This window comes from Corythoichthys intestinalis, chromosome 14 (assembly GCF_030265065.1).
Source record: "Corythoichthys intestinalis isolate RoL2023-P3 chromosome 14, ASM3026506v1, whole genome shotgun sequence".
NCBI classification, from domain to species: Eukaryota; Metazoa; Chordata; class Actinopteri; order Syngnathiformes; family Syngnathidae; genus Corythoichthys; species Corythoichthys intestinalis.
Window position 1 is genome coordinate 13,336,502 of NC_080408.1, and position 26,618 is coordinate 13,363,119.

At 38.3% G+C, this 26,618-nt stretch overlaps 2 protein-coding genes across 4 annotated transcripts in view; one reads left to right on the plus strand and one right to left on the minus strand.

Moving 5' to 3' along the window:
• The first annotated feature begins 100 nt into the window (after positions 1 to 100).
• Positions 101 to 24,432, plus strand: sppl2 (signal peptide peptidase-like 2). 3 transcript variants are annotated; one of them, XM_057858225.1, is made up of 15 exons: positions 101 to 254; positions 930 to 1,040; positions 1,204 to 1,386; positions 1,459 to 1,548; positions 5,117 to 5,256; positions 5,370 to 5,512; positions 5,600 to 5,696; positions 5,764 to 5,880; positions 10,812 to 10,893; positions 10,967 to 11,041; positions 11,106 to 11,168; positions 11,255 to 11,354; positions 17,156 to 17,233; positions 17,313 to 17,473; positions 22,167 to 24,432. In XM_057858225.1, the coding sequence occupies exons 1-15, from the start codon at positions 198 to 200 to the stop codon at positions 22,314 to 22,316; spliced, it is 1,647 nt and encodes a 548-aa protein (XP_057714208.1). In that variant the 5' UTR covers positions 101 to 197; the 3' UTR covers positions 22,317 to 24,432. The 3 variants fall into 3 exon arrangements, 2 of the variants coding, with proteins under 2 accessions (XP_057714208.1, XP_057714207.1); XR_009067029.1 differs by lacking the exon at positions 101 to 254 and adding an exon at positions 310 to 453 and having other exon boundaries at positions 17,313 to 17,656; positions 22,167 to 22,302; XM_057858224.1 differs by lacking the exon at positions 101 to 254 and adding an exon at positions 310 to 453.
• arhgef18a (rho/rac guanine nucleotide exchange factor (GEF) 18a) overlaps positions 22,166 to 26,618 on the minus strand; it is a 66,049-nt gene continuing 61,596 nt past the window's right edge. The window contains exon 20 of the mRNA XM_057858220.1: positions 22,166 to 25,140. Coding sequence (XP_057714203.1) covers positions 24,989 to 25,140 — 152 coding nt within the window. The 3' untranslated portion in view covers positions 22,166 to 24,988. The remainder of the gene's footprint in view (positions 25,141 to 26,618) is intronic.

The window sequence follows — 26,618 nt, forward strand, 5'->3', positions numbered from 1 at the left end:
CACACACACATCCAGACGCACAAACACACACGATCTAATAAAAAAATAATAAAAATACACGTCAGTGAAGGATGTGACGTCATCCAATGGGCGTGACAATGAGACAGCTGGCATGGGGTGCTTTTCCTTAAGCCGGAAGGTGGTTTCTCCTGGATGGGGTTGAACAACAACAACAAAATTGGAGCCCCGGCATCACGATGACGATCCTCGGCCTCAGATCACTGACCTTTGCCGCTCTTTTTGTCATCCACGAGGTGAGTGGGTGACACTTATAACGAATCTTTTTCTTCTTCTCTTTCGAGCGTAAAGCGCCCTCTGTCATCCACAGTGTAGTGGTTCTCGTTTGACCCCCGCAATGAACATTTTGCCAATCCGATGCTTAAAACCAAAAAACAGCCTGAACGCTCACTTTCCTCACTAGCAGCTTTGTTAACGTTGACATCACCTAACAAGGTATTTGCGTACTCTTATCGCCGTTGTAACAATCTAAAACGGGTTTTAAAATGCTAGCATGTTAGCAGTGAAGAACCCCTTTTTGATAGAAGTAGCTAGCTTCTTTTTTTTTTTCCTGTTTTTTTTTTTTAGCGTCCTAGCTAAGAGTACCCACTGCGGCGAAATGTTGCCATTTTACTTACATTTTATTGTATACTCCATTGTTTCTAAGGTTTATAGAAATATTTATGTCCTGGAATGGGGTTAACGCGGGCGCCCAGGTGTGCCGTTTTTCTGTACCCTAGACTAGAGCAAATGCTAACAAAATTAGCATCCTGCTTGACGATTCAGACATTTCAGAACACAATTGTCAAGGATAAATTGTGAATTATATTTGTTCAAGTGCCGTAATGTGGCCCGCGGTTATTTTCCGCCAGTCATTTTCATGCAAACGGCCATTTTGTGTGAATAAAGTTAAACCCGTGGAACCCCCACAGGTGGCAGCGGAGTACGGCATGGCTCATTTCAGTGATGACGGCAAAGGAAAGGACTACTGCATTTTCTTTAACTCTCAGTGGGCGCGTCTGCCTCAGGACCTGAACAAGGCGGTAAAGACTTCACTACATTGTACTATAATCCTATGTGTATGTTTTAACAAAATGACTACTTTTCCCTATTCACAACTACCAAATGGACACAATTATCGGTGGGGGGGCAAGCACTGGAGTTGTGAGGCTACATTTAACACCTGTGTTTCCCGAATATTTGCAGTCGCGGCTCCAGATTTACGATTTAACCACGTCGGTCCTGTGCTCGCCCGCCGACGTCCCGGAAGGGGGCTTCCCAAACCGCATCGCCATGGTGATGAGGGGCAACTGCACTTTTTATGAGAAGGTCCGCCTGGCCCAGATGAACGGCGCCAAAGGCTTGCTCATCGTCAGCAAGGACAGACTGGTAAGGGTTGCGCAGATTGAAGGGTCCCCATTGAAAGTAGCGACATCGCAATTTTTCGTGCTTTCATTTCAGACGCCTCCAGCGGGGAACAAGACTCAGTACGAGGAGATTGATATTCCCGTTGCGCTGCTCAGCTATGCGGACATGCTTGAGATAAGCAAGGTGACAGCCATGCTCCCATCATGCATTACTGCAACAAACACTGAGACATGCTTTGTTTTTAAAAAATAGTATTTTATAGTGTATAGTATAGTATAGATGCCTGAGTGAGATCAATAAGTTCAGCAGCCTACTATACTATACTATACTATACTATACAAGCCTTCCTGAGTGAGACAAAACTATAATATTGTATAGAGGTGTGCAAAATTTCCGATTCTTAGATTATTTGCGATTCAGCCATGGAAGATTCGAGAACGATTCACAAAGATCCAAATTCCGATTATTGAAATATGCGAAGTAAAGCGGAAGTACACAACACTCAGCGCGCCGCGCGGTCTTCGGGACAGAACGGAGCGAGAGTAGCTAAACATCATGCTTCCCATTACATGCTCAACTCACGGCTCTAGCTCAACTCATGCAACGAGATAAAAAAACACAACAACATACCTGACTGCTGCCGAAAAGCTGCTTCAAAGTACATCCATATAATGTTACGGTGGATATCATTTATATAGGACTAGATGCAATATAGATATGGTAGTGTTAGTAGCACATCTACAAAAAGCTAGATGCGGGCGTTATCAACAGCCGCCATCTTAAAGCAGTACACTTCCCTGCAAGGCTGTTGTAGCGAACCTTCCAAGCAAACCTAATTAACTTTTTATCTAAAATACTCCTAAATCGGTAAAATATTGACTTGAATCTATCTTTAAAATAGTTTTAAAATTTCACATGTTGAAAGTAGACAAAAGGGAAATTATGGAATAACGGGAGCAATTTTAACAAATTTAATGGTTGATTCACAACATTAAATTAATTGAATGTAGTTTAAAGCTGCTGATACAGAATGGGGACTGGAGTTTTTTGTTTAGCTGTAAGCAAATATACAAAAATAACATTATATGTTACCCTGATACTGAAATAGTAGTATGGTTTAGCCTGAGAGTATTTTTGAACAATTTTGGAACTAATGTTCAAAACATTAAAAAAAAAAGAGAAAAAAAAAAGAGGGGGGTACATCAATAATCGTTTTATAATCGAATCGGAGCCTCTGAATCATAATCGAATTGTTAGGTGCCCAAAGATTCCCAGCTCTAGTATTGTATAGTAATAGAATAAAATGCACATGTCAGACTTCTTCTGACTATACTATACTATACGACAGTGGTCTCCAACCTTTTTTGCACCATAGACTGGTGTGACCAGGGGTTAATTTGTGCCCAATCCTACCAGAACAAGATCCGGCACCTCTTGATTCTGGCATCCCTGTATACCGGGACTTATTTGGGCAGATCCACCACCTCTCATGTATAGAAAATAACAATATAAAAACGTTTTAAAGACAAAAAAATGTATTGTAATTGCCCTGAATGGGGAGAAAGAAGGGGAGGAGTCGTTGATGGTTTTCTCCACTTTATTGTGGCGACAATAAGACAAAAAAAAAAGAGGTAAACGTTTATTCAAATGAATCTAATGGTTTAATGGGAACCCTGAAACATCAAAATGGAAGCCACACACTTAAAAGAATTTTCAACTAGAACGTAGACTCCACCATCAGTTGAGAAGATTGCTCCCACAGACATTGCAGAACGTTGAGTTGGCTTTTACTATGATAAACTCAAACACATGCTGCATTCAAATGCCGGATTTAGGTGGTTTTTACCCAGTTTTACTGCATACAAGTGGGCAGGAGTGTCTCAAGTTTGTTTTGGTCAAGGATTCAAGGTAATTTTTATATTAAATAGCACCATGAAACACACTTTGAAACGTGAAAAAAAATCTGTGGATAAAATTAGTGTAAAATTGGTGTGAAATATTCATGTAAAATGAATGGTAACTGCCCGTTTTTTTTGCTTGTAACCAATAATGTTTTACGTTCATGTCTACAGAAATTCCGCGATTTAAGCATTTATTTGCAAGAATTTTCAACTTAAAAAGCTCCGTTTCATGACGGCCGCCATGTTGTATTACACAATACCGTAACTAGTGATGGCCAAATGAAGCCTCATGAAGCAATGAAGCTTTGCAGCCAATTGGTTTGCACATGTAGCAAAGCTTCATGTTGCTTCATTTACCCTATGGCGCCATCAAGTGGTCTAGAAGCCCAAGAGGTCAACATCGTTAAGAATTCAATGGCTATTTGCTTAAGACAGAGATATGAATGTGCTTGTGTTAGTAATTTAGTATGTGAACAAAATACAACAAGTGCTAAGGGTAATTTGTTATTCATTTTTATTTAGAAATAATAGCTTTCCCACAGTGGCTGGCTTTAAACAGTTTCTTTTTTTTGGAAAATATTTCACCAGCTTTAAAAAATATTCTTTCACAAGGCACAGATGAAGCTGGGGTGCAGAGAAATGTGAGTGCCAGTTTATATAAATTTGGGTAGGTATTCTTTTGTGCCTCCCAGTACACTAATGGATTGTTCATTCTGTTGATGTTTGGTTCAGATAGGTACACACACACACTCACATTTATATTAAAGTAGTTTTTCTCCCTTACCTTATTGAAAGCAATCAAATCAAAATGTTCCCATACAGGGGAGGATCGCTCTTTTCGCGCAGGTTCCATCGCAAGCAAAGGACAAGGCTCGAAAAAAGATTGCACTGGTTGCACTGTTGCAACAAGTACAGGAGCTCGAAATCCACAAAATGTGAGATAACAGGCGATCGCCATTGCGTTTTGCAACCAATTTATACCGTAGTCTGTCCTGTTTTTGCAATGTGCGCCAAACGTTGGATCACTTCCGAAGCACTCACGAGATTCAGCCGGCCGCCGGCGAGGCTTCCCACGTCATCATTTCCGGGTTTTGCCGAAATGAAGCGCGCCTCGCTACAAGCTTCGTGGAAACCCCCCTTCCATTACTCGACACAAGCTTCGGAACCTCGGCTCATTTCGTCCCATCACTAACCGTAACTTTTGCTTGCAATATTTACGTAAAATGAACGATAACTTCCCGTTTTTTGCTTTTAACCAAGAATCTAGACTGTTTTATGTTCATATCTATAGAAATTCCACGATGTAAGCATTTATTAGCAAGAATAACAACAACTTAAAAAGCTCTGTTTTGTGACGGCCGCCATGTTGGATTTTGTATCTTTACACTTAACATTTAAGTTGCTATTTCTGGCAAAAGCTTGTACTGTACATGTTAAATATTGCTATTGATCCTGAAAATATAGGTGATTATCTCTACATTTGGTGATTTTTGTAAAACTAGCGGAAAATCTGAGCATTTTATAGCCATTTTTAGTTTTGTTAATCAGGATTTTATTATGGTACGACTTTGAATTTTTTTTGATGCCATTGCTCATGGAGACACATATATGCCTAAGGGAGGTGCCTGTTTTGGTTTTAGGTCGCTAGTGGCTTTAGTTTTGAAAATATTTGAATTATGTTTTTAAAATAGCCCCCCTACAGATCGGCCCCGTGTCCCGTCATCTGATAGTGAAGTCTATGACCAGAACTAAACATATTTTACATCTTTCTTTGACTTTGTTTCCCCCACACTTTTCACATAACACCTGAATGTCCCACTTGAGATGACTTCTCATGTTTCCTGTGACAGACGTTCAGCGAGGGGAGGCTGGTGGCCATGTATGCCCCCAACGAGCCGGTGCTGGACTACAACATGGTCATCATCTTTCTCATGGCTGTGGGAACAGTCGCCGTGGGCGGCCACTGGGCCGGCAGCAAAGACCGTAAGAAGTAAGTGTGAACGCTGCGAGGGTTTTGTGATGGAAAGGGAAAAATTTCGGAGTCTGTTTGGAATTGAACGCTTAAATAAATCAATAGTATCGAAGCCTCTACCTTTCATACAGACGCTACATGAAGCACAAGCGTGACGACGGCGCAGACAAGCAGGATGAGGAGACGCTGGACGTGACGCCAATCATGATCTGCGTATTCGTGGTTATGTGCTGCAGCATGCTGGTTCTTCTCTACTTCTTTTACGACAGCCTAGGTAATTGCCATCAATGGGGCTGAAGCACAGTCATTCGCTGCCAACCTATGTACTGTATGAAGTTCCATGTTTGTTTTAATGTGGCAGCCATTTGGGTGATCGCCATTTTCTGCCTGGCGTCGTCCGTGGGTCTGTACAGCTGTCTTTGGCCTTTTGTGCGCCGCCTTCCTTTCTGCAAGTGCAGGTGAGGCACTTGACACAACTCTACAAATAATAGCAGCGATTGTACACCTTTTTTTTTTTTTGGTCAGAATTCCAGAGAACAACCTTCCCTACTTGCACAAGCGTCCTCAGGTGCGTGCCCTGCTGCTATCAGCGCTCTGCGTGGGCGTCAGCGTCACTTGGATGGTGTTTCGCAACGAGGATCAGTGAGTGGCCACATTTAGGGGTGTGACAAAATATCGAAATCGTGATATTTTGTATCCCAAAAGTTGTCGGTGTTAGAACTGTAGCAGTCGATTAATCTATCAACTAGTTGGTGCGAATAATCGAGTCATCGGAATAGAAACATTTAATGCTTTGCAGAATAAATTTAGGAGATGTAAAACAAAGGCTTGCTAAGATTGCACTTTCAAAAGAACATTAAATGCGAATACAAAATAGAATTCCCAAGGGTTTCTTCAAAATATGCAGAATTGAACTTTCATTACACAAAAAACAATCATTAAACAATAAATGAGGATCGAAGTACAACAAAAGAACAACTTGCAAAATCTGCTAGCTTAAATGCTATAAAATGCTAAAATTTTTTTTTAACAATGTTCTAAACAATTTTCTTAACATATCTTTCAAACACATTTTCCAACAAAAAATGGCTAAATATACATATGAACTAAATTACGAATGCATAAAAAAAACAAGCTTACCTTATGTTGGTCTTAACAGGGATACAGTCGGATACTGCCATGTTAAATGATTCATGTCATATTCACTGTTCCAACTAGAGGTCATTGTATACACCCAATGCAAACACTTTCAAGACAAAACATTACAACGCCACTTTTAATTAAACGAATATTCGAAGCAGCAAAACTGGATTTGAGGCTTTTTTTCCTAATCGAATTACTCGAGTTAATCGTTACACCACTAATCGATATGCTCCTGCCAATAATCGATCTATCGTTGTTGGTGTCGCTGTTTAAAAAATTAATCAAACACCCTTCCTCCACAAGAAGTGTTTGTTCATGTGTGTACTAGCCACTTTCACCCTTGCTTGTATAGGAAAATATTGTACAATTCTTTCCTGACCCATGCATTGATAATTGTTACAGTCCTGGCCAAAAGTATTGGTACCCCTGCAATTGCGTCAGATAATGCTCAATTTCTCCCAGAAAATGATTGTAATAACATGGTCTGGTAGTAATATATTCATTTATTTTCCTTGCAATGAAAAAAACACAGCATTATCAATTACACAAAACTCTAAAAAAAAAAAAAAAAAAAAAAAAAAAAAAAAAAAAAAAGGGCCGGACAAAAGTATTGGCACCCTCAGCCTAATACTTAGAAGCACAACCTTTAGACAAAATAACCGCGAACAACCACTTCTGGTATCCATCAATGAGTTTCTTTTATTGCTCTGCTGGAATTTTAGACCATTCTTCTATGGCCAGCTGCCCCAGGTCTCTGAGATTTGAAGGGTGCCTTCTCCAAACTGCTATTTTCAGATCTCTTCACAGGTGTTCTATGGCATTGAGGTCTGGACTCGTGGCTTGCCACTTTAGAAGTCTCCAGTGCTTTCTCTCAAACCATTTTCTAGTGCTTTTTGAAGTGTTTTGGGTCATTCTCCTGCTGGAAGACCCATGATCTCTGAGGGAGACACAGCTTTCTAACACTGGGCCCTACCTTATGCTGCAAAATTTAATGATACTCTTCAGATTTCATAATGCCTTGCACATTGTCAAGCAGTCCAGTGCAAGAGGTAGCAAAGCAACCCCAAAACATCAGGGAACCTCCGCCATGTTTGACTGTGGGGACCGTGTTCTTTTCTTTGAAGGCCTCATTTTTTTCCAGTAAACTCTATGTTGATGCCTTTTCCCAAAAAGCTCTACTTTTGTCTCATCTGACCAGAGAACATGCTTCCAAAACATTTTTGGCTTTCTCAGGTAAGTTTTGGCAAACTCAAAGCTGGGTTTTGTATGTCTCTGGGTCAGAAGTGGGATCTTTTCTGGGTATCCTACCATAGATTCCCATTTCATTCAGACGACGACGGATAGTACGGGTTGACACTGTTTTACCCTCGGACTGCAGGGCAGTTTAAACTTGTTTGGATGTTAGTTGAGGTTCTTAATTCACCATCCGCACAATTTTCCGTTGAAATCTCTCGTCAGTTTTTCCTTTCCGTCCACATCTAGGGAGGTTAGCCACAGTGCCATGGGCGTTACGCTTATTGATGGCACTGCACATGGTAGACATAGGAACATTCAGGTCTTTGGAGATTGACTTGTAGCCTTGAGATTGTCCATGCTTCCTCACAATTTGGCTCTTCAAGTCCTCAGACAGTTCTTTGGTATTCTTTCTTTTCTCCATGCCTAATGTGGGACACTCAAGGACAGTGGTTGAGGGGCCGTTTACATGGTGACTCTCCAAGAATACGAAAAATTTCAAATTTGCATTTGCGTCTTCATCTGAACAATGTCGCAATTCCCCATGAAAACGATGTAGTATTTACAGATTTACAGGGGGACCGAGAATGATGCACTTTGACCCCACCACAATTAGAGCTGAAACGAATACTCGAGCAACTCGAGTTTAAAAACTGATCTGAGTAATTTTATTCACCTTGAGGAATCGTTTAATTTTGCCAGCTCTAAGCATCACGTTTTGCCCAGGCTACTTTTAATGCGGGACAACGCACTGATGTCCTGTGCGTAGAGGAAGAAGCAATAAAAAAATAATAATTAAAAAAAAAAACTTACCGCAGCCGACAGCCACTACAAAATACGCCGACGTTGCTAAAAACGATTAACTATTGCTATTGTGGTAGCAGGTAGTGTCCGATGTGCTTGATAGATATCGCATGCATTTAGGACTAGATGCTAAATGACAGACTCGGCCGCGTCTGGGCAGCATTAGTAAACAGCTGCCATCTTTAAGCAGTAGACTTCTAATCGCTAATAAATATAATGTTACTGTCACTCGCTCACGTAACGTTAGCCCTTCGGAGGGCTAAGTTTCTATTGATTATGACCACTGTCGATGCGTGGCTAACGCGTCTATCATACAGGCTTGATTTAATCTGTAAAAACACAGCGCTGTAGAGTGATGAGGGTGTAAAATTAAAACATAATAAAGCTAACTGTCAGTTTTAGCTCAGTAGTCATTGCTGAATAAAACACCAAGTAGCACTGGTCCCTAATGTGCTCCAATACAGCAGGTATCATACATTTATTTTGAATACTGCAAAAACTCAAAATCAATCCTATCAGTACTAGGCATGTGCCGGTTACCGGTTTCACGGTTTACCGTGGTGTGAAAACGTCGCGGTTTCAAAACCACTAAAATTTTCCGTCAGACCGTAGTATTCGCTATTTTTCTTGTGTCAAAAATGCAGCCAGAAGCGGCTTGGCGCAGCAGCGCTCACCCCCTCCCGTTTGTTGCTGTGTGTGAAAGTGACGCTATCGGCTAGCCAGCCAGCTAACCCAAAAACAATTACTCCAAACATAAGGCGTACTGTTCTTCAATTTATTGAGCTCTCAAATCGTGGTAAGTGTAATATACAAAATGAATACATTTAAAATGTTGTACAATTAGATTTTTCCATGTGAGTAGCTTCAACAGATTAGCACCATGGAAAAAGTTCGCCAAAAACAAAACACACATTTTCCTTTTAAATTCAATATAAAAACTAACTAAAAGCTTACAAAGATGACTGTTAGCCTAGGCTTACCTGGGAGAGCAACTTTGTTGAGTGTGACAGCCGCAGAGTGAGAAAACAAGCTTGATTCGATTGAATGAAGGGGAAAAAGTGAAAGCATCAAAGATCGCTAATTGCGAAAGATGATCTTGCCCTAAGCACAAATCCACGTTCGCTGGATCAAGAGGAGGTCTCACTCCCAATGTTTTTTTTATTTTATTTTTTAGATGAAACCTTTCCACAACAATATTGACATTTTAACCAACTTAAACATTTTTAACTAACTTATGAATTCTTTATGTTCTTTTTAACACAAAGGCATGACATCATGTAGACTAGAGTTGACACAGTGGCTGAAAATGGCAAAACTTCGCTTAAGGTTTTCCACACTCCCAAAAAAAAAAAGTCATGCAGTATAAATTAAAAAAAAAAAAAAAAATTCAGAAGTGTTTTTACTTTTTTATAGAAATTATTTTGTTCTTGCTCTAATCTTGAGCAACTTCAGCTGTGGCTGTGAGTATAGTCTATAAGTCATATTTAGTTTAATTTTATTTAAAAATATATTTATATATATATTGATAATTTATTTATTTTAACAATATATTCATGTTCCAATTTGCAACTATGGTCTGAAAAAAAAAATATCCTGTTAAATGGAAAAAAAAAAATTAACCCATGCATCTCAAAATTTTTTTGAGCTATAATTGCAATACCGTGATACCGCGGTATTTTTGCTCACGGTTATCGTACCGTCAAAATATCATACCGGCACATGCCTAATCAGTACTTACAGTTTAGACTAACTTAAAACTTAACTAGAACTTAAAAATAGCTTGACACAAATGGAAATTAACTTGAAACACGTAGCTTTCAATTGATGTGTGTTATCAAGTGTATTTACATTTTTAGGTAAGAAATATCTATATATATTAAAAAAAACATAAGATCTAGAAGTTTTTTGAGGTTTTTTTTTTTCCTAGTCACATCTTGGATGCAATTGTTGGCTGTTTCCAACAATGTACATTGAAAATAAAGACATTGATTGACTGAAAATGGTTCAATATTGGATTAAATATCTTTTTTTCGCAAGTATATTTATTATTTATTTTACCTAAAAAAAAAAAAAAAATGTTTTATCCGATTACTCGATTAATCGATAGAATTTTCAGTCGATTACTAAAATATTCGATAGCTGCAGCCCTAGTGCCAATACTTTTGTCCGGACCATTTGGAGTTTTGTGTAAAATGATAATGATTCCTCCCCCATTCTCTTCTGTGTTTTTTTTTTTTTTTGCAAGCAAAATAAATGAAGATATTACTCCCAAATCATTTGTAACTGCAATCATTTTCTGGGAGAAACTGAGCCTTATTGAGCCATGGGTTTCCCACCCTTACTCGTAACGCAGTGATTTGCAAAACAGCTGCATTTTTTGTTTGTATGCTTAGGTGGGCATGGATACTGCAGGATACACTGGGGATCGCCTTCTGCCTCTACATGCTCAAGACTGTCAGGCTTCCTACATTTAAGGTACTATATCATAATCTTATATTATAAAGCAATTTCCTTAATTGCAGCCATTTCGTCCTTCTCCCACTGGCAGGCTTGCACTTTACTACTGACGGTGCTCTTCGTCTACGACGTTTTCTTCGTGTTTATCACGCCCTTCTTCACCAAGGTAGCTTTAACGACACCTCGTCAGAACTCGCGGCTGTCATTGACGTCACACGTTCTCTTGACAGAGTGGGGAAAGCATCATGGTGGAGGTGGCAGCGGGCCCCTCGGACTCGGCCACGCATGAAAAGGTGAGAGTCAGTTCGCGACATGCTCCCAAAAAAAGATGGCAGATTCCCGACTGATTTTTTGTTTTGTTTTTCGGGGTGGTCCTCAGCTTCCGATGGTGCTGAAAGTGCCGCGCTTGAACTCCTCACCCCTCGCACTGTGCGATCGGCCTTTCTCCTTGCTGGGCTTTGGCGATGTCCTGGTGCCGGGTGATTATATGACTTGATCATTAGGGGTGGGAACCTCTGGGTACCTCAAGATAATGATTTGCGATACAAGGCTCACGATGGCGCTTAACTCACAATATGGCGATATAACAATCATCGATACTTGGGCATAGACTCCACCATCAGTTGACAAGACAACTTCCACGGACTTTGCGCCACGCCTTCCCGTAGGGGGCTGACCCATAGAGCGTTGAGGTGGCTTTCACTATTCACTGTGATAAACTCAAACACACGCTGCGTTCCAACGCCGGATTTAGGACGAAGGTTTTACTGCATATAAGCAGGCAGGAGTGTCTCAAGAATGATACAAAAGTGATTCAGTCAAGGATTCAAAGTAATTATTATATTAAATAGCACCATGCATGCACTTTGAAACGTTGTGAATACAATGAAATGAATGGAAAAAATTTAACTTTAGCTTGAAATATTTATGTAAAATGAATGATAACTGCCCGTTTTTGTTTTTTGCTTTTAACCAAGAGTCGAGACTTTTACATTCATATCTACAGAAATTCAGTGATCTATTTGCTAGAATTTTCAACTTAAAGCTCTTTGTTCTGTGCCGCCATGTTGGATTTCACAATACCGTAACTTTTGCTTGGAATTTTTATATAATGAATGCTAACTGCCCGTTTATTTGCTTTTAACCAAGAATCTACGCTGTTTTACGTTTATATCTATAGAAATTCTGCGATTTAAGCATTATTGGCAAGAATTTTCTACATAAAAATCTTTGTTTTGTGACAGCCCCCATGTTGGATTACACAATACAGTAACTTTTGCTTGAAATATTTACGTAAAATGAATGATAACGGCCCGTTTTTTTGCTTTTACCCAAGAATGTAGACGTTTTATGTTCATATCTATAGAAATTCTGCGACTTAAGCATTTATTTGCAAGAAATTTCTACATAAAAATCTTTGTTTTGTGACGGCCCCCATGTTAGATTTTATATCTCTACACAATAGCGGACTTCAACCTAAATAAGTTGTGATTGTATTTAAAAAAAAATGCAAATTTTGCTTTTGTTGAGTAAAATTAAGATGATTCTGCATGCTTTCCTGAAGTATTAAGTTCCTGGTGTGTGTCAAAATTGCACCAAATAAAAAATACAAATTGCGATTTTGGGTAAAAACATTCCTTAATATGATACTTTAAAAAAAATGCTACTGATCCTGAAAATATAGGTGATTTTCTGATTTTTACGCATCTAGCGTAGAATGAGACTTTTCCAGCAGTTTTAAAGCTTTGCTATACTTAGAGGGGAATCTTTGGGCACCTAACGATTCGATTACGATTCAGAGGCTCCGATTAAGCCTGTCGCAATATGCAATAATTCCATTTATCGCACGGTAAATAAAAATGAAGGCAATAATTTTTCCGCTGCGATTTATCGCCTCGCGTGCACCTGCGTGCGCGCGTGCGGTTAAAAGTTCGGCTTCCTTGTTACCAACTACGCAAAATGCATTTAAGTTCAGTGCAGGTGGAGAAAAAAAGAAAAGTTGACGCTTACCATTGAAATGAAGATGTGAATGATAGCAAAATATAAGCATGGTGTGTGCATCCATGAACTGGGTCGTAGAATGCCGATCTCGGCCAGCGGTCCCCCTCCGTTCGTCAGTCTTTATAAGTTAAGGTGACAGTTCTTATGTCGCCGAGTGTCCACTGCTGTTGACGCCAGGATCGAAACAGAAAGTAAATTAGCGCTCTCCTGCTCACCGTCAGCCCCGCGGTGCGTTCAGGTACAGCAAAAAAAGTCCACCACATTAGAAGCCGATTCGTTACATTATTACAGGTACTGTACTGTATTATTGTTATTATTATATTATTGTTATTCTGATCTTTATTCATATTTTATTTGTTTTGCTCTTTGTAATTGCTATTTGCAATAGTAACAGGAGTATTTATTAAGGATGTAGTGTGGGTTTTTGGGCTGTGGAACGAATTATTGGAACTATAATGTATTCTTATGGGAAAATCCTGCTCGACACACGACCATTTCGACTTACAAACAAGCTCCTGGAATGAATTAACTTCGTATGTAGAGGTACCACTGTATCACACATGGAACGCCATAGCAGAAGCTATGAGGGGAAACGTTTTCATTTGCCTAGATGCTTACCGTAATTTCCTGAATATAAGGCGCACCCATGTATAATGCGCACCCCAAATTTACTTGTAAAATCTAGGGAAAATTATTGTACCTGTTTATAACACGCACCCTAATTTTAGCACCAATAAATAGAAGAACACAAGAAAACAGAGCTTGTGTACAGATACAGAGATGTCATTTTACTGACTGGTGAAACACAGCTCAAGCATAGCACATTGGTAGTTCAAAACATTAACGTGAACTAGAGCAGGGCGGTAAACCGAAAATTTACCGTCACCGAAATTCTTAACGATGACCGACGTAATTTTGACCATGTCGGTAAATTCGGTAAATTAATAAAACAAGAAAATAGTCTTTTCATCGCGCTTTGATTCTGTGTTGTTCGTCTATGTTCATTCCCCTTTAAGAAAGCAGTGAATGTGCTTACGTAGGGAGTCACGTGATCATCAGGAAGCCAATCAAACAAAAGCCCGGTAAGCTAACGCTAGCAGCTAATGCTACAAGCAAAACGTGATGGAGTGTGGCTTAAGGGAGGTTCACCAAACTTTCAACCGACATTTAGTAGACTCTTGGTGGCATCCAGACGGGCTTTCACCCGCTGTCCTCCTTTGTTCTCACGATTTCCGGAGATGGTGCTTTCAGTGCTTTCTACTGGTAGCCAGGCTAACGCTACAAATGAACGTTATGGAGTCGGATAGCGGCTCTAACCTTGTCGAAACGGCTGAACTTAATGAGTGGATTGGGCACGGACTGCATCTAGCAATTACTATGTGGCGTTATTTTGTATCTGTCTGTGTGCGATTCCTCTGATAGCTTTTGTGATGGTCAAGCATTCAGCATAAAGTACAATCCAACGGCGAAACTTATAATGACCGAGAAATGGCCCCAGCTATTTTTATTGTGTGTGCATTTATTAAAAAATGCACTGGGGGGGGGGGGGGACCCTTAAACCATAAAGTAAGCACTTGTATTTAATAATTATGTCACAGCAGCCATTAATAAATGGTCTTTTTGAAGTGTACTGTTCAAGCTGCAAGGCATTTGTGTTACAATGACATGTTTGCACAGGCATATTGATTTTGACAATGTACATTGTTCAAGTCATACAAGCTGTTATAAATGTTCATACTTGAATTCTTATTGCTTACAATACATTTTTATAAACTTAATGTTTAGACTGCATGTACAATTGTTAAATACAGTCTATCAAATTGAATGCTGGTAAATAAATCAACAAGAAATAGTTAATCTGTATTTCATGCATTGATTCAGATTTTCAAATTATATAACAGTCCGCTTGGGCGAATTTATCGTCATTTATCGTTATCGAGATAAATCTGCTCAATTTATCGTGATACATGTTTAAGGCCATATCGCCCAGCCCTAACGTGAACTGACAATATTTACGGTAATAATATGATTTGACAACTTCTCCAACTTACCAGAATCTAGGAGAAAACAAAACAGATGTGACTTTTCTTATAAAGGCTGCTGTATAACTTGCTCGTTTCCTCATGATGAATAAATGTTTCTTCCATGGATTGATACGGTAAAATGAAAGTGAGAACTTAAGTCGGAAATCTGTGAGAGCTCATAGCTGTCAGCACGACTGTAACAAAAGGAACTATTGTTATTTGGGTTTGAGTTTCCCGAGGGACCGATATAGTTGACGGACACAGGAAGTGCGTGTCCTTACATTTGTTATGGTCCGAATTGCGGAGCTGCAATAAACGTCGACTCAAATGAGTTCAAGAAACTAAATTCTGTGCTTTATGAAGAGTGAAAAAAGCAGAATTTAACACAGACGAAATCATTCGGCCGATTAGAGTGAAGTATTACCGAAACAAAACGGTGACGTCACGTACCGTAATGGTCGGCAACGGGTGGCCGCATACGTTTCTTCAACACAACGTGGCCGTGTCAATGAAAAAAAATCGATTTATATATATATGTAATACATATATATTTCTGTCTCCATTCATGTACCCGTTTATAATGCGCACCATGAGTTTACCAGTTGATTTTGGGGAAAAAAAGTGCGCGTTATATTCGGGAAATTACGGTAAATTATTAAGTGGAATTTTATATTTCTTAAAAAACACATTTTATTTCTTCTGTGTTTCTGTGCAGTATTAATATTGTGGTCTTTTACTTAAAAGAGGCATGGTCTATTGTTTTTAGTTGTGATTTCCTAAAACGTCTTTTTGAATTTAAGAGTAAACATTTAAATGGGTGTACATGATCTATTAATATATACTGTATTCTTACAGTGTTAGTGTAAATATATATATATATATATTTTTTTTAAATTGGGGGGTGCAATAATATCGCATATCGCAATAATTTATGAAATAAATTATCGCACACTAAAATTTGTTATCGTGACAGGCCTAGCTCCGATTCGATTATAAATCGATTATTGATGCACTGCGCCACTTTTAATTTTTTGTACACTAGTTCTAAAATTGTTCAAAAATCCTTTCAGGCTTAACAAACTACTATTTCAGTATCAAGTTAACCATTAAAATCAGTAAATAAAATACTCAAGTCCCCATTCTGTATCGGCAGCTTTAAACCACATTCAATTAATTTAAAGTTGTGAATCAACCGTTAAATTGTTAAAATTGCTCCCGTTATTCCATAATTTCCCTTCTGTCTACTTTCGACATGTCAAAGTTTTAAAACTGTTTAATTAAAGATAGATTAAAGTCAAGATTTTGCCGTTTTTTTTTTTTTTTTTTTTACATAAAAAGTAATTAGGTTCGCTGCAACAGAGCCTTCTAGAGAAGTCTACTGCTTTAAGATGGCGCCTGTTTAGTAGCGCGGGAAACTGTCATTTCACATCGAGTTTTTGGTATATGATCTAACACGTCCGTCGTCTGTCATTTCACATCTAGTTCTAGATGTATGTGATATCTACCATAGCCGTATGTTGCTGTATGTTTGTAGCAGCTGACGGCCGCAGTCAGGTATTGTTTTTTTTTTTACCTAGCGGCATGAGTTGAACATATTTACTCTCGGTCCGTTCCTCATTGCGTCCTCAAGACTGCGCTGTTTTATTTCCGCTTTACCTGGTATAATTCAATAATCGGAATTTGGATGTTTATGAATCGTTCTCGAATCTTCCACGGCCGAATCGCGAATAATCGAAGAATCGGAAATTTCGCACGCCTCTAGCTATACTTGTATAAAAAAATTGGGATTTTATTAGGCAACGACTTTGAATTTTTTTATGCCTCTGCCCATGGAGACTTATGGGCCTAAGGGAGATGGCTTTAGGTCGCGAGTGGCTTTGGTTTTGAAAATATTTCAATTTTCAGTTTTTGAAAACAGGCCCCCTACGGATATGGCCCGAGCCCTGTGTCCCGTCAACTGATAGCGAAGTCTATGACTTGGGTCAGGAAATCATTTACAATATTTGATTATAAGAGAAATCCTTTTGCTGTTAATTGAGTTTATGACTAGTAAACGTCCAATTCATTTGAACTGGGAGGGTGGCAGCGAATGAACATTCATCCATTCATTCACTGGCATCCCACCCACTTGTTTGGAACTTTTGTCCAAATAAAAACGAAAAAAAAAATCTGTATCGAATTGGGTGACTCGGACTCTGGTGCTAAAATATGCGATCGGGACATCCCTAGTTCTTAATTTCTGTGTTTTACCCCAGGCCTGCTGGTGGTGTACTGCCACCGCTTTGACATCTTGACACAATCCTCCAGGATCTACTTTGTTGCCTGTACAATCGGTACGTACCATTCCTTAGCGCATCGTAGAACTTTTCTGCGTTTTTGTCCTTTGACGGTCCCGCCTCTGTCTCCGTTTAGCCTACGGCGTGGGCCTGCTGATCACCTTCGTGGCGCTGGCCGTGATGCAGATGGGCCAGCCGGCCTTGCTCTACCTGGTGCCTTGCACTTTGCTCACCAGCCTGACTGTGGCGCTGTGGCGCCGAGAGCTGCCTCAGTTCTGGACCGGCAGCGGTTTTGTGGTGAATATCAGTTTGATATGAATGTTGAATAGAACATATTTTTGATTTAAGGAGAACAAACAAAAAAAAAAAAGATTAATTTTTAAACTCAATTATTTCATACATTCCAACTACTTGTTTCTTTTCTGGGAGGGTTATCTAGTATGCTGCTGAAGGCTCAGCTGTCTGTCAGTGTCACTGCAGGTATTGATATTTTACACACACATATTTTGGAGGGGGCAAACAGAAAAGAGAATTTGTACTGTCAAATAATGTGGAAATATTTGAAACATTTAACAACCGCGTCTATTATCGCCATTGATAAAATATACAGCTGTGTGTAAATTCAATTCAAAATGAGCATACAGGTAGTCCCCGGGTTACGACGTACTAGACTTACGCAATTTTGTTGCCGGTCATTTTTTTTTTTTGTCGCACAAACAGCACCTGAATTTACCTCAGAATATCTTATTTTTTACTTTATTAAAATGACGTGTTCTGTCCTCACCAAGCATGAAGTTGTTCAGCTTTACAGACATTTGTGTTTTTTGAAGCTTTTTACAATTTGTAAAGCTGTAACACATATGTACACTTATATTCAAAACGACACGCATTTTAACAGTAAAACACTTGACACAAAACAATTGGTGTTCAAACGTCCGTCTATTCTGATCAATATGTGAATTTAGTAGATTAGCCTAATTTGCCAAACAAAAGTCCGCTAGCTTAAATGCTACGAATGCTAACATATTTACAATTCTCATAGCAAACCGCTCACACGCAACTCCACAAACTGTAGCTGTAAACTTAATTACAAATGCATACACAAACACATATTTGCTGAAACAACTTACAGCTTTATGTGGGCCAAAACAGAGCGCAGCTGTCCTTTATCCATGTCAGACTAGAGTAGGGCTGCAGTTGTCGATTAATCTAAGAAGTAGTTAAAGTAAGGCACATAAAAAATTTAAATTCCTGAGCTGAGCCTCAAACAGTTTTAAAACGATAGAAATGAGGATCTAAGTACAGCAAAGATTAGCTTAAATGCTAACGTTTTTTGTTTTTTTTCAGTGCTCTTAACAAATGATTCAAACACATTTTCCCACAAAAATGGCTAAATACACCTGTAAACTAAATTACGAATGCAAAAAAAAAAAAAAACAAGCAACAACTTAGCTTATGTTGGTCTTTACAGGGAGCAGCTGGATTCAGCCATGTGTTATGTCATATTTACTGTTGCCACTCGAGATCAGTGTATCCACCCAAATCAAGCTCAATGCAAACACTTTCAAAACAACCCACTAGAGTATGGAAGTAGATTTTTGTCTGTATTATTCGATCAAAATATGTATTTTCAATTTAAAAAAAAAAAAAAAAAAAAAAAAAGTCACTTCGATCCAAAAAATGTATTGGAAATTTTCTTTTTTGAAGCAATGTTTTGCGTTTGGGCCACATTTTGGCTAGGAAGTCTTTATTATTTAATCAAAAATTAAGTTGCTTCAAACAATTTCCAAAAGAAAAATCACTTCAATTAAAAAAAATCACAGAAAAGTTTTTTAATGTGAAAAAAAGACTCAAATTTGCATTTGAACACTTCAAAAATGTTTTCTTTGATTAAAGCAATCTTTTTTGTGTTTGCGCCATATTATGGGTAGAACATTTGTGTTTTAATCATTCAATCCCCAAAAAGTTGCTTCAATCAAATAAAAAATTCATTTGCAAAAATGAAATTGCCCTCTCCTAAAAATGAAAAAAAAAAAAAAAAAATTTAATGAAAATATTTTTATTAGGGCTGTCAAAATTATCGCGTTAACGGGCGGTAATTATTTTTTTTTAGTTAATCACAAAAGATTTGACGCATTTAACACACATGCCCCGCTCAAACAGATTAAAATGACAGCACAGTTTCGTGTCCTCTTGTTACATGTTTTTTTGGTTGTTTTGTCGCCCTCTGCTGGCACTTGGGTGCGACTGATTTTATGGGTTTCAACACCATGAGCATTGTGTAATTATTGACATCAACAATGGTGAGCTACTAGTTTACTTTTTGAAAATTTTACAAATTTTATTAAAAAAAAAAAAAAAAAAACAATTAAGAGGGGTTTTAATATAACATTTCTATAACTATAACATATGTTGAATGTATATATCCATTTTGTGTCTTTATCTTTCCATTCCAACAATAATTTACAGAAAAATATGGCTTATAGATGGTTTGAATTGCGATTAATTACGATTATTTTTTAAGATGTGATTAACTCAATTTTTATTATTGAAGTATCACTTTTTAAGTGCAAAAAGTTCTTAAGTACCTTTTTTTTTTGATTGAAGAGGAAAACGTTTTGCACTTCGCTATTGGTCAGAATGTTTGAGTGACAATTGGCTACGCCAGTGGAGTAAGCCTTTAAAGCTTGATGAAGCAAGAATCATGGCCACCACTCGTCGGACACAAATGTCACAGCCAAAATGTTGCCCAAACGCAAAACAAGATTACTTCAATCAAAAAAGTTGTTTTAGGTTTTAAGAAGAAAAAAAAAAAAAAAAAATTCTAAATGCATTTTTTTGAGAGTTTCAAATTTATTTTTGTATTCAAACACATTTATGGGGATTGAAGCAACTTTTTTTTCTTGGATTGAATAATAAAGACACAAATCTACGTCCATACTACAACTCGAAGTAGCAAATTTTAAATCGAATCTTTTTTATAATTGAATTAATCGTTGCAGCACTAGACGGGAGTCTGCTCCTCAGTCATAAGGCGACACAGTCTAGCCTTACCCAACACTGCCACCAGAGGGCAGAGTATTCTCCATTATTGAACAAAATCCAATACTTTTGTACGGTGGCCGAGAGGTGTCAGGTGAAATGCAAAGTCCAAACACTTTGCAAATAGAAAAAAGCACGAACCCCAATTGCAAACGCTTTGCAAAAGAAAAACGCACGAATACAAACTGCCACAGCACGAACTCCAATTCCTAAAGCGCGATTGCAAATTGGCGAAAGCACGAACCCCAATTGCCACAACACGACAGCAAAATCACACAACACAACAGCAAGATACGGAGCCCCCCAGGTGCCAGGATAGAAAAAATAAAAAATCATAGCTAATCTGTACCCACAGATTACTAATCTGTACCCACAGTTTAGCAATGACCCGGAAACAGTAGTCACCAATGTTTGGCGGGGACTCCGAGTCCAAACGTCGAGGGACCGGCTGAGCAACCATCTGCACCATTTGCCCTCGGCGAACAAAGGGGTTTTAAAAGGTAACTATTGCACGTTTTCTTTGATAGGCGTCTTTCAGGTGTCATCAATCAATATGGCATGTTGTGTTTGCACATTTTCTGTGCAGCTGTCATGTCCGTGCGTGCTTAATTCAAGTAGTGTTCATTTGTCAGTTAGCTATTTTTAGTAGCCGCATTAGCGGCTACTAACACACAACATGCCATATTGATTGATGACACCTGAAAATGTAGACGGCTACCAAAGAAAATGTGCAATAGTTACCTTTTAAAACCCCTTTGTTTGCCAAGGGCAAATGGTGCAGATGGTTGCTCGGTTGGTCCCTCGGCGTTTGGACTCGGAGTCCCTGCCAAACATTGGTGACTACTGTTTCTGGGTCATTGCTAAACTGTGGGTACAGATTAGTAATCTGTGGGTACAGATTAGCTATGATTTTTTTATTTTTTCTACCGTGGCACCCGGGGGGCTCCGTAGCAAGAGGATGATCCAGAAGTAAAAAAAGAAAGATGACACTTCGAATATTGCTATATGTGCTTTGTGACTATCTCTACGGACCTCTGTGAAGTCCCCCCCCCCCCCCCCCCCATCAGACGCAAATTTTTATTAAAAATTATGTCCATCGTTTGTGCTGCTTTTAGAGATATTCACAATTCTTTTATTAATTTTGAGTGGTGACATCACTCGCAGCTGTTCCTTAGTTTAGCTCTCGCGGCTAAGGGAGTGTACCGAATCGATCAATAACAGAGGGGTGTCCCAACAACTAGTACAATCATAATACAAATAAATTAGGGTCCATTTTGAAGTAAATTGGGGGGCTTGAGATATTAATTTCGAGTAATGACGTCACTGTAAGCCCCTCATTTACTCCAAAATGGTCCCGAAGTGTTGCCATTCGTTTAGGCTACCTTTGTGCTAGTTGTTAGTACACCCCTTTGTTATTGAGTTGGTACGGTCCATTAGCCGCGGGGAGCTTAACAAGCGACGGTCCCATTCGAAATTAATATCTCAATAAAAACATCATACTGTATCTACAAAACGTAGCTGACCTCAAATTTACCTATAAAAGAATTGTAAATATCTCTAAAATGAAAGAAGCACAACCAAAACTTTTACAGCAAAAATGATTGACATTTTTACTTCCGGTTCATGATTTTGCTGTTGTGCTGTGAGCCATTTGCTGTCGTGTTGTGGGAATTGGGGTTCTTGCTTTTGCCAATTTGCAATCGCGCTTTAGTAAGTGGGGATCGTGTTGTGGCAGTTTGCGTTCGTGTTTGGACTTTGCATTTCGCCTGACACCTCTCGGCCACCGTACTTTTGGCCTTTTTGGATAGTTATTTTGGGGTACTTAAAGGGTTAATTCGGTTTACATAAGCGGGGAACTACCTGTATTAACTCAGCCAATAAGTGAAAAAATTCAAGCGATTGAAACATATATATTTTAATTGAGTTATTTTATTGTTGTCCTTCAAAGCCTGCCATAGCACTCGCGCCCATCAAGTGTACGCAAACAGAGGTGCCGCAGCCCGACGGGTCTCAGGGCGCCGATGCGACCAATCGGAGCGAAGACCCCAGTCTGCCTCCAGATGCGCCCGTGATAGAAAACGAAGAAAAGCTCAACTAAAAGTGTCCACCTCAATTTTATTTTCTACATTGTTATATTACAGAGATTGAAATGGGAAAAGGAGCAGATACCTCACTTTGAAAGGGAATGGAAAAATGTTTCCAGAACCCTTACACTAAACGCTCAGCAACTGCATGCATCTTTGCTAGCCAACAAAATGGGGATTTCCACATTTAAATATTGTATTTCGAAAGTTTTTATTGTCCCCTAGATGGAAGACCGACCATTTTTATGCATTTCAGAAGAGGAAAAAACATTTCAAAAAGAGCAATTACTTCCTTTTATAAAATGCTACAGAAATGTCATTTAATTTAAAAATGTATATGGTGGAAAAAAGTCAGGTGACTTGAAGTTGTATCACTGAGTGTCAAGACACAGCTGGGAATGGCCACAGCCGGATTTTATGGGTGAAACATGGTAATATAACAAGGATCGCAATGCAGAAATCGCAGACATCAAGGAGTGGTCGAGATCTTTATTTTCATATATTTACCCTTTTAAAAGTTTTTTTCCCATTTTTCTTTGTTTGGATCGATTATCATCTAAAATATCGGGGAAAATGCGACAATAATGGGAAAAAAATACAATTAAGTGATAGTTATGAGGTAGCTATCTGTGACTTTTTTTACAGACGCCATTTTTTTTCATTGTGACGTAATTTGTTTAAAAGTTTAAATAAAATATGCGAGTGAATAATTTTAAGTTTTTTTTTTAAAACTAAAGATTAGACACCAATGAATGATTCTAAGCTAAAAATGACAGGCATTTCAAATAATAAATACCATTACTTACCTTCTTTTTATGGCTAGGTTGAAACAAAAGCGGTTGCGCGACGTCTGTAAACGGGGGTTTCCAGGGTAAAACCGACAAATTAAAAATAGTTCGGGGGCTTATTGCGCCATGAATCAATGTCAGCAGCGTTCTTTTGGCTTAAAATACAGCAGTTTATTTTAAAGAGGGTTGCAAGAACAGAAACTGTTTTTTCAGCCTTGTCTGTGTTTTCCCGCCATATACATACTATATGTAAAATAAAATGCAACAAGTATGACATTAGTTAGTTGTCAGAGTATTGTTTTTTTTTTAAATAAATTACCGAAATAAAACATGGATTTAATTAAGTGTCCTAAAATGTAGCTTAATAATAATAATAAAGTTGTGGTGATAAATGCTGATCCCATCAACCCCTAAGTTTCAAATAAAAATTGACCAATATGTTCTGTTTTTATCATTGAGGTTTTTTTTTAATTTTCCTTAATTAAAAAACAAAAAAACACTTCCACAAACGTTTTCTGCAACTCATGCGTTTCAAAATTTGGAGTAAAAATAAATTTTTCGATGAGCTCCAGCTCAAGAAACAGCTCTGACACATGGATAGTTATTTTGAGATTTAGAGGATATTTAGGGGTACTTAAAGGGTTCATTCGGGTTACGTCACTTGCGTGGGAACGGAACCTGTTCCTAACCCAGGGACTACCTGCGTACGAAAAAATCATGATACGAAAGCCACCCCGGAATGAATAAATTTAGTATCTTGAGGTATTACTGTCCTTTTAAGAATAAAAAACTCTAGGACTTTAAAGTTAAAATTCAAACATTGAAAAATTGCTATTTTTTTAGTACTCAAAATCAGTCAACTCAAAAGTGGCAAATTAATGCATTTAGTTGGTCAGCCATGATGCATTGTATGTAGCGAAAGCGTGACAATATACTTTTTGTTGTTGAAGATTCCCTATTATTTATGCTATAACTTTTTTGTTTTGCATGCTATGATGTGAATTCTCTACCTAGTATTACAAATATAATCTAGAGTTCAAACTTGATACAGTATATTGGTGGTGCAATAACAGCCCCGCTCCAAAATCTGCACTTTGGATCCCCACAGGAGTCATTCAAGTGACAAGACAGTCAAGCTAGTTTGTTAAAAAAAAAAGTGCACAACTCAGACTATCGAATCATTTCTTTGTTTTTATATATCTATGATGTGCTATATTATGCTGTATTGGTTTTTAGACCAATGTTTTCTTTTTAGTTGTGTACAGATGATTTGTTTTCAGTGAAACATGAAACTTGACTTTTGCAGTTCAGTAAATAAACGCGGAACAATTTTTGCAGACTATTTTTTGTTTCGCTGTGTCTGTTCAGTTTGATTCATTTTGCTTTAGTCAGAAAAAAATAACTTCAAATGTGTGATTTATTGACATTTTTATTTTTTTTTAATGTGTTCTTTTCTCTTGCTGGGATTTAAAAAAAAAAAAAATCCCTATAACTTTAAATAAAATGCACAAACTACCGTATATCATTAAAACCATAAATAGCAATAAGCCAGAAAAATATATTACCCATAAATGAATAGTTTAGGACAACAATATTTCAATATAACAGCAGTTTTTGTGTTTTAATTTAAAAGCAGTGCTTGTTCAGAACTCTTTTCTACTGTAGCTTCCACACACCATTGCATTAAAAAGGTCATAAAACATCATTTGGAATTAAAAAAAAAAAATCTTTGGCAATGCAAGAACATCAACATCATGGAATATCTTATTTTCTCCACTGTGCAAAATGGCTCCTGACCTTTTCCATTTTTCCTCCCCCTTAATTTACGCATCAATGTTTTGACAAAAACATATTTGTGTCGAGTACCTCCAAGTGAGCTCAGTCTCTCCACTCCGAAATTAAAGGAATATCACCTTCTCCTTCGGCTTCTCCAGGATTTCTTTGGGGAAAGGGGGCGGGGCTGGGGGCGGAGCCTCCCCGTTGCTTCGGAAGTGTATGAAGGACTGTGACGTTCTCACAGTGCTGGCGTGTCCTGACAGGTTCGAGTCATCTAAGTGAAATTTCGAAGGAATTCATGAAATAACACACGTTTTTTAAAAACTAGTGTTGCACCAATACCTGTGTTGATATTGTACTAATACCATGTCTTTAAATTTTTTTTAATAAAAATACTAAATTATTACCAGCGGTAGGTAGTTGCCAAAAAAATTGTACTCAAACAAGGGCGGAGGTTTGCATACGGACGGTAGGAACACACAGTCATGTGAAAAAATTAGGACACCCTATGGAAGCCTGTGTGTTTTCTGACATTTTGGTCATATGGATATTCAATAGGGGTGTAACGGTACGTACCTCGGTTTTGAGGTCACGGTTCAGTTCATTTTCGGTACAGTAAGAAAACAAAATGCAAAATATATATGTGCTAGTTGTTTATTACACACTTTTGTGCTTTCAACAATAGGAACAGTAGCCTATATAAAGCTAGAATTCCGCTCAAAAAGTAGCGGGTATTTAAAGACAATAATCCAACCACAATTTGCGTTTCTGACCCCGCGTATTGGTCAGTTTTCTTTCTGATCGCAAGAAGAAAAAAGAAGTCCTGTGCTAAAGAGAAAAGCAATCCCAATGACAAAGATTTTAACATGTATTTTATAAATGAAATGCCTCAATGAATCTTTTCTTTCTTCTTAGGAACGGTTTTCAAAAGCTTTATTGGTGGATTTTCTCAAGTTAAAGCGCCACACAGAAATTACTAAATTTAATGATGTATCTGTGAATTATTCTTATTATTTATTTACAGGTGTTTTAGCTCATTTCAATTTATTCTATTTAAATGGGCTATTATTTATTTTACAGTGTGTTTACATTTTACAAATGTGATGTAGTGTTCATTTATATTGTATATTTTATGTTCTATAACTTTAGTTCCTACGTGAATATTAGTTCCTACTTGTTTTGTTGTGGTAGGAGGGTTTTGTATTGAATATGGGGCCGTGTTGGTTATTATAGCAGAGAAGACAACTGTAAATCAACAAAGACAAGTCAACTGTGCCCCGATCTACCACTCAAGAGATCTGATGGACTCAAAAAGCGGGTTACGATTGCATATTAGCTTGAAAATCGACCGGATCCACAGTATTTTTACACGAGTGACTTCCGATCTGCTAGCTAGCAGAATTGACGCAGGAGGGTCGTGTCTCGCGTCAAATAATAAACTCTGCCGTTGCTTTCGCATGCATCACGTTGATCCGCTTCTGGGATGCAACACGCGGCCGCACTGCGACTGGTGTGCATTCGCTGATTAACTTTAACGGCCGCGTTTCACTGCGTTCTCGCTGCGGCCATGTTGTTGCGCCGTTAACGTTTCTGGGTTATACTGTCCTACCGTGTTGGTCCTCATTATAGTAGACGGAGTAAATATAATCTACGCAAAGAAACTGTAACCCTATCGACTCACAGCGTCGAAAAGTAAGGGTTACATTACGTCAGAAACTCGTTCGGTACGCCCCCGTTCCGAACAGAACGGCA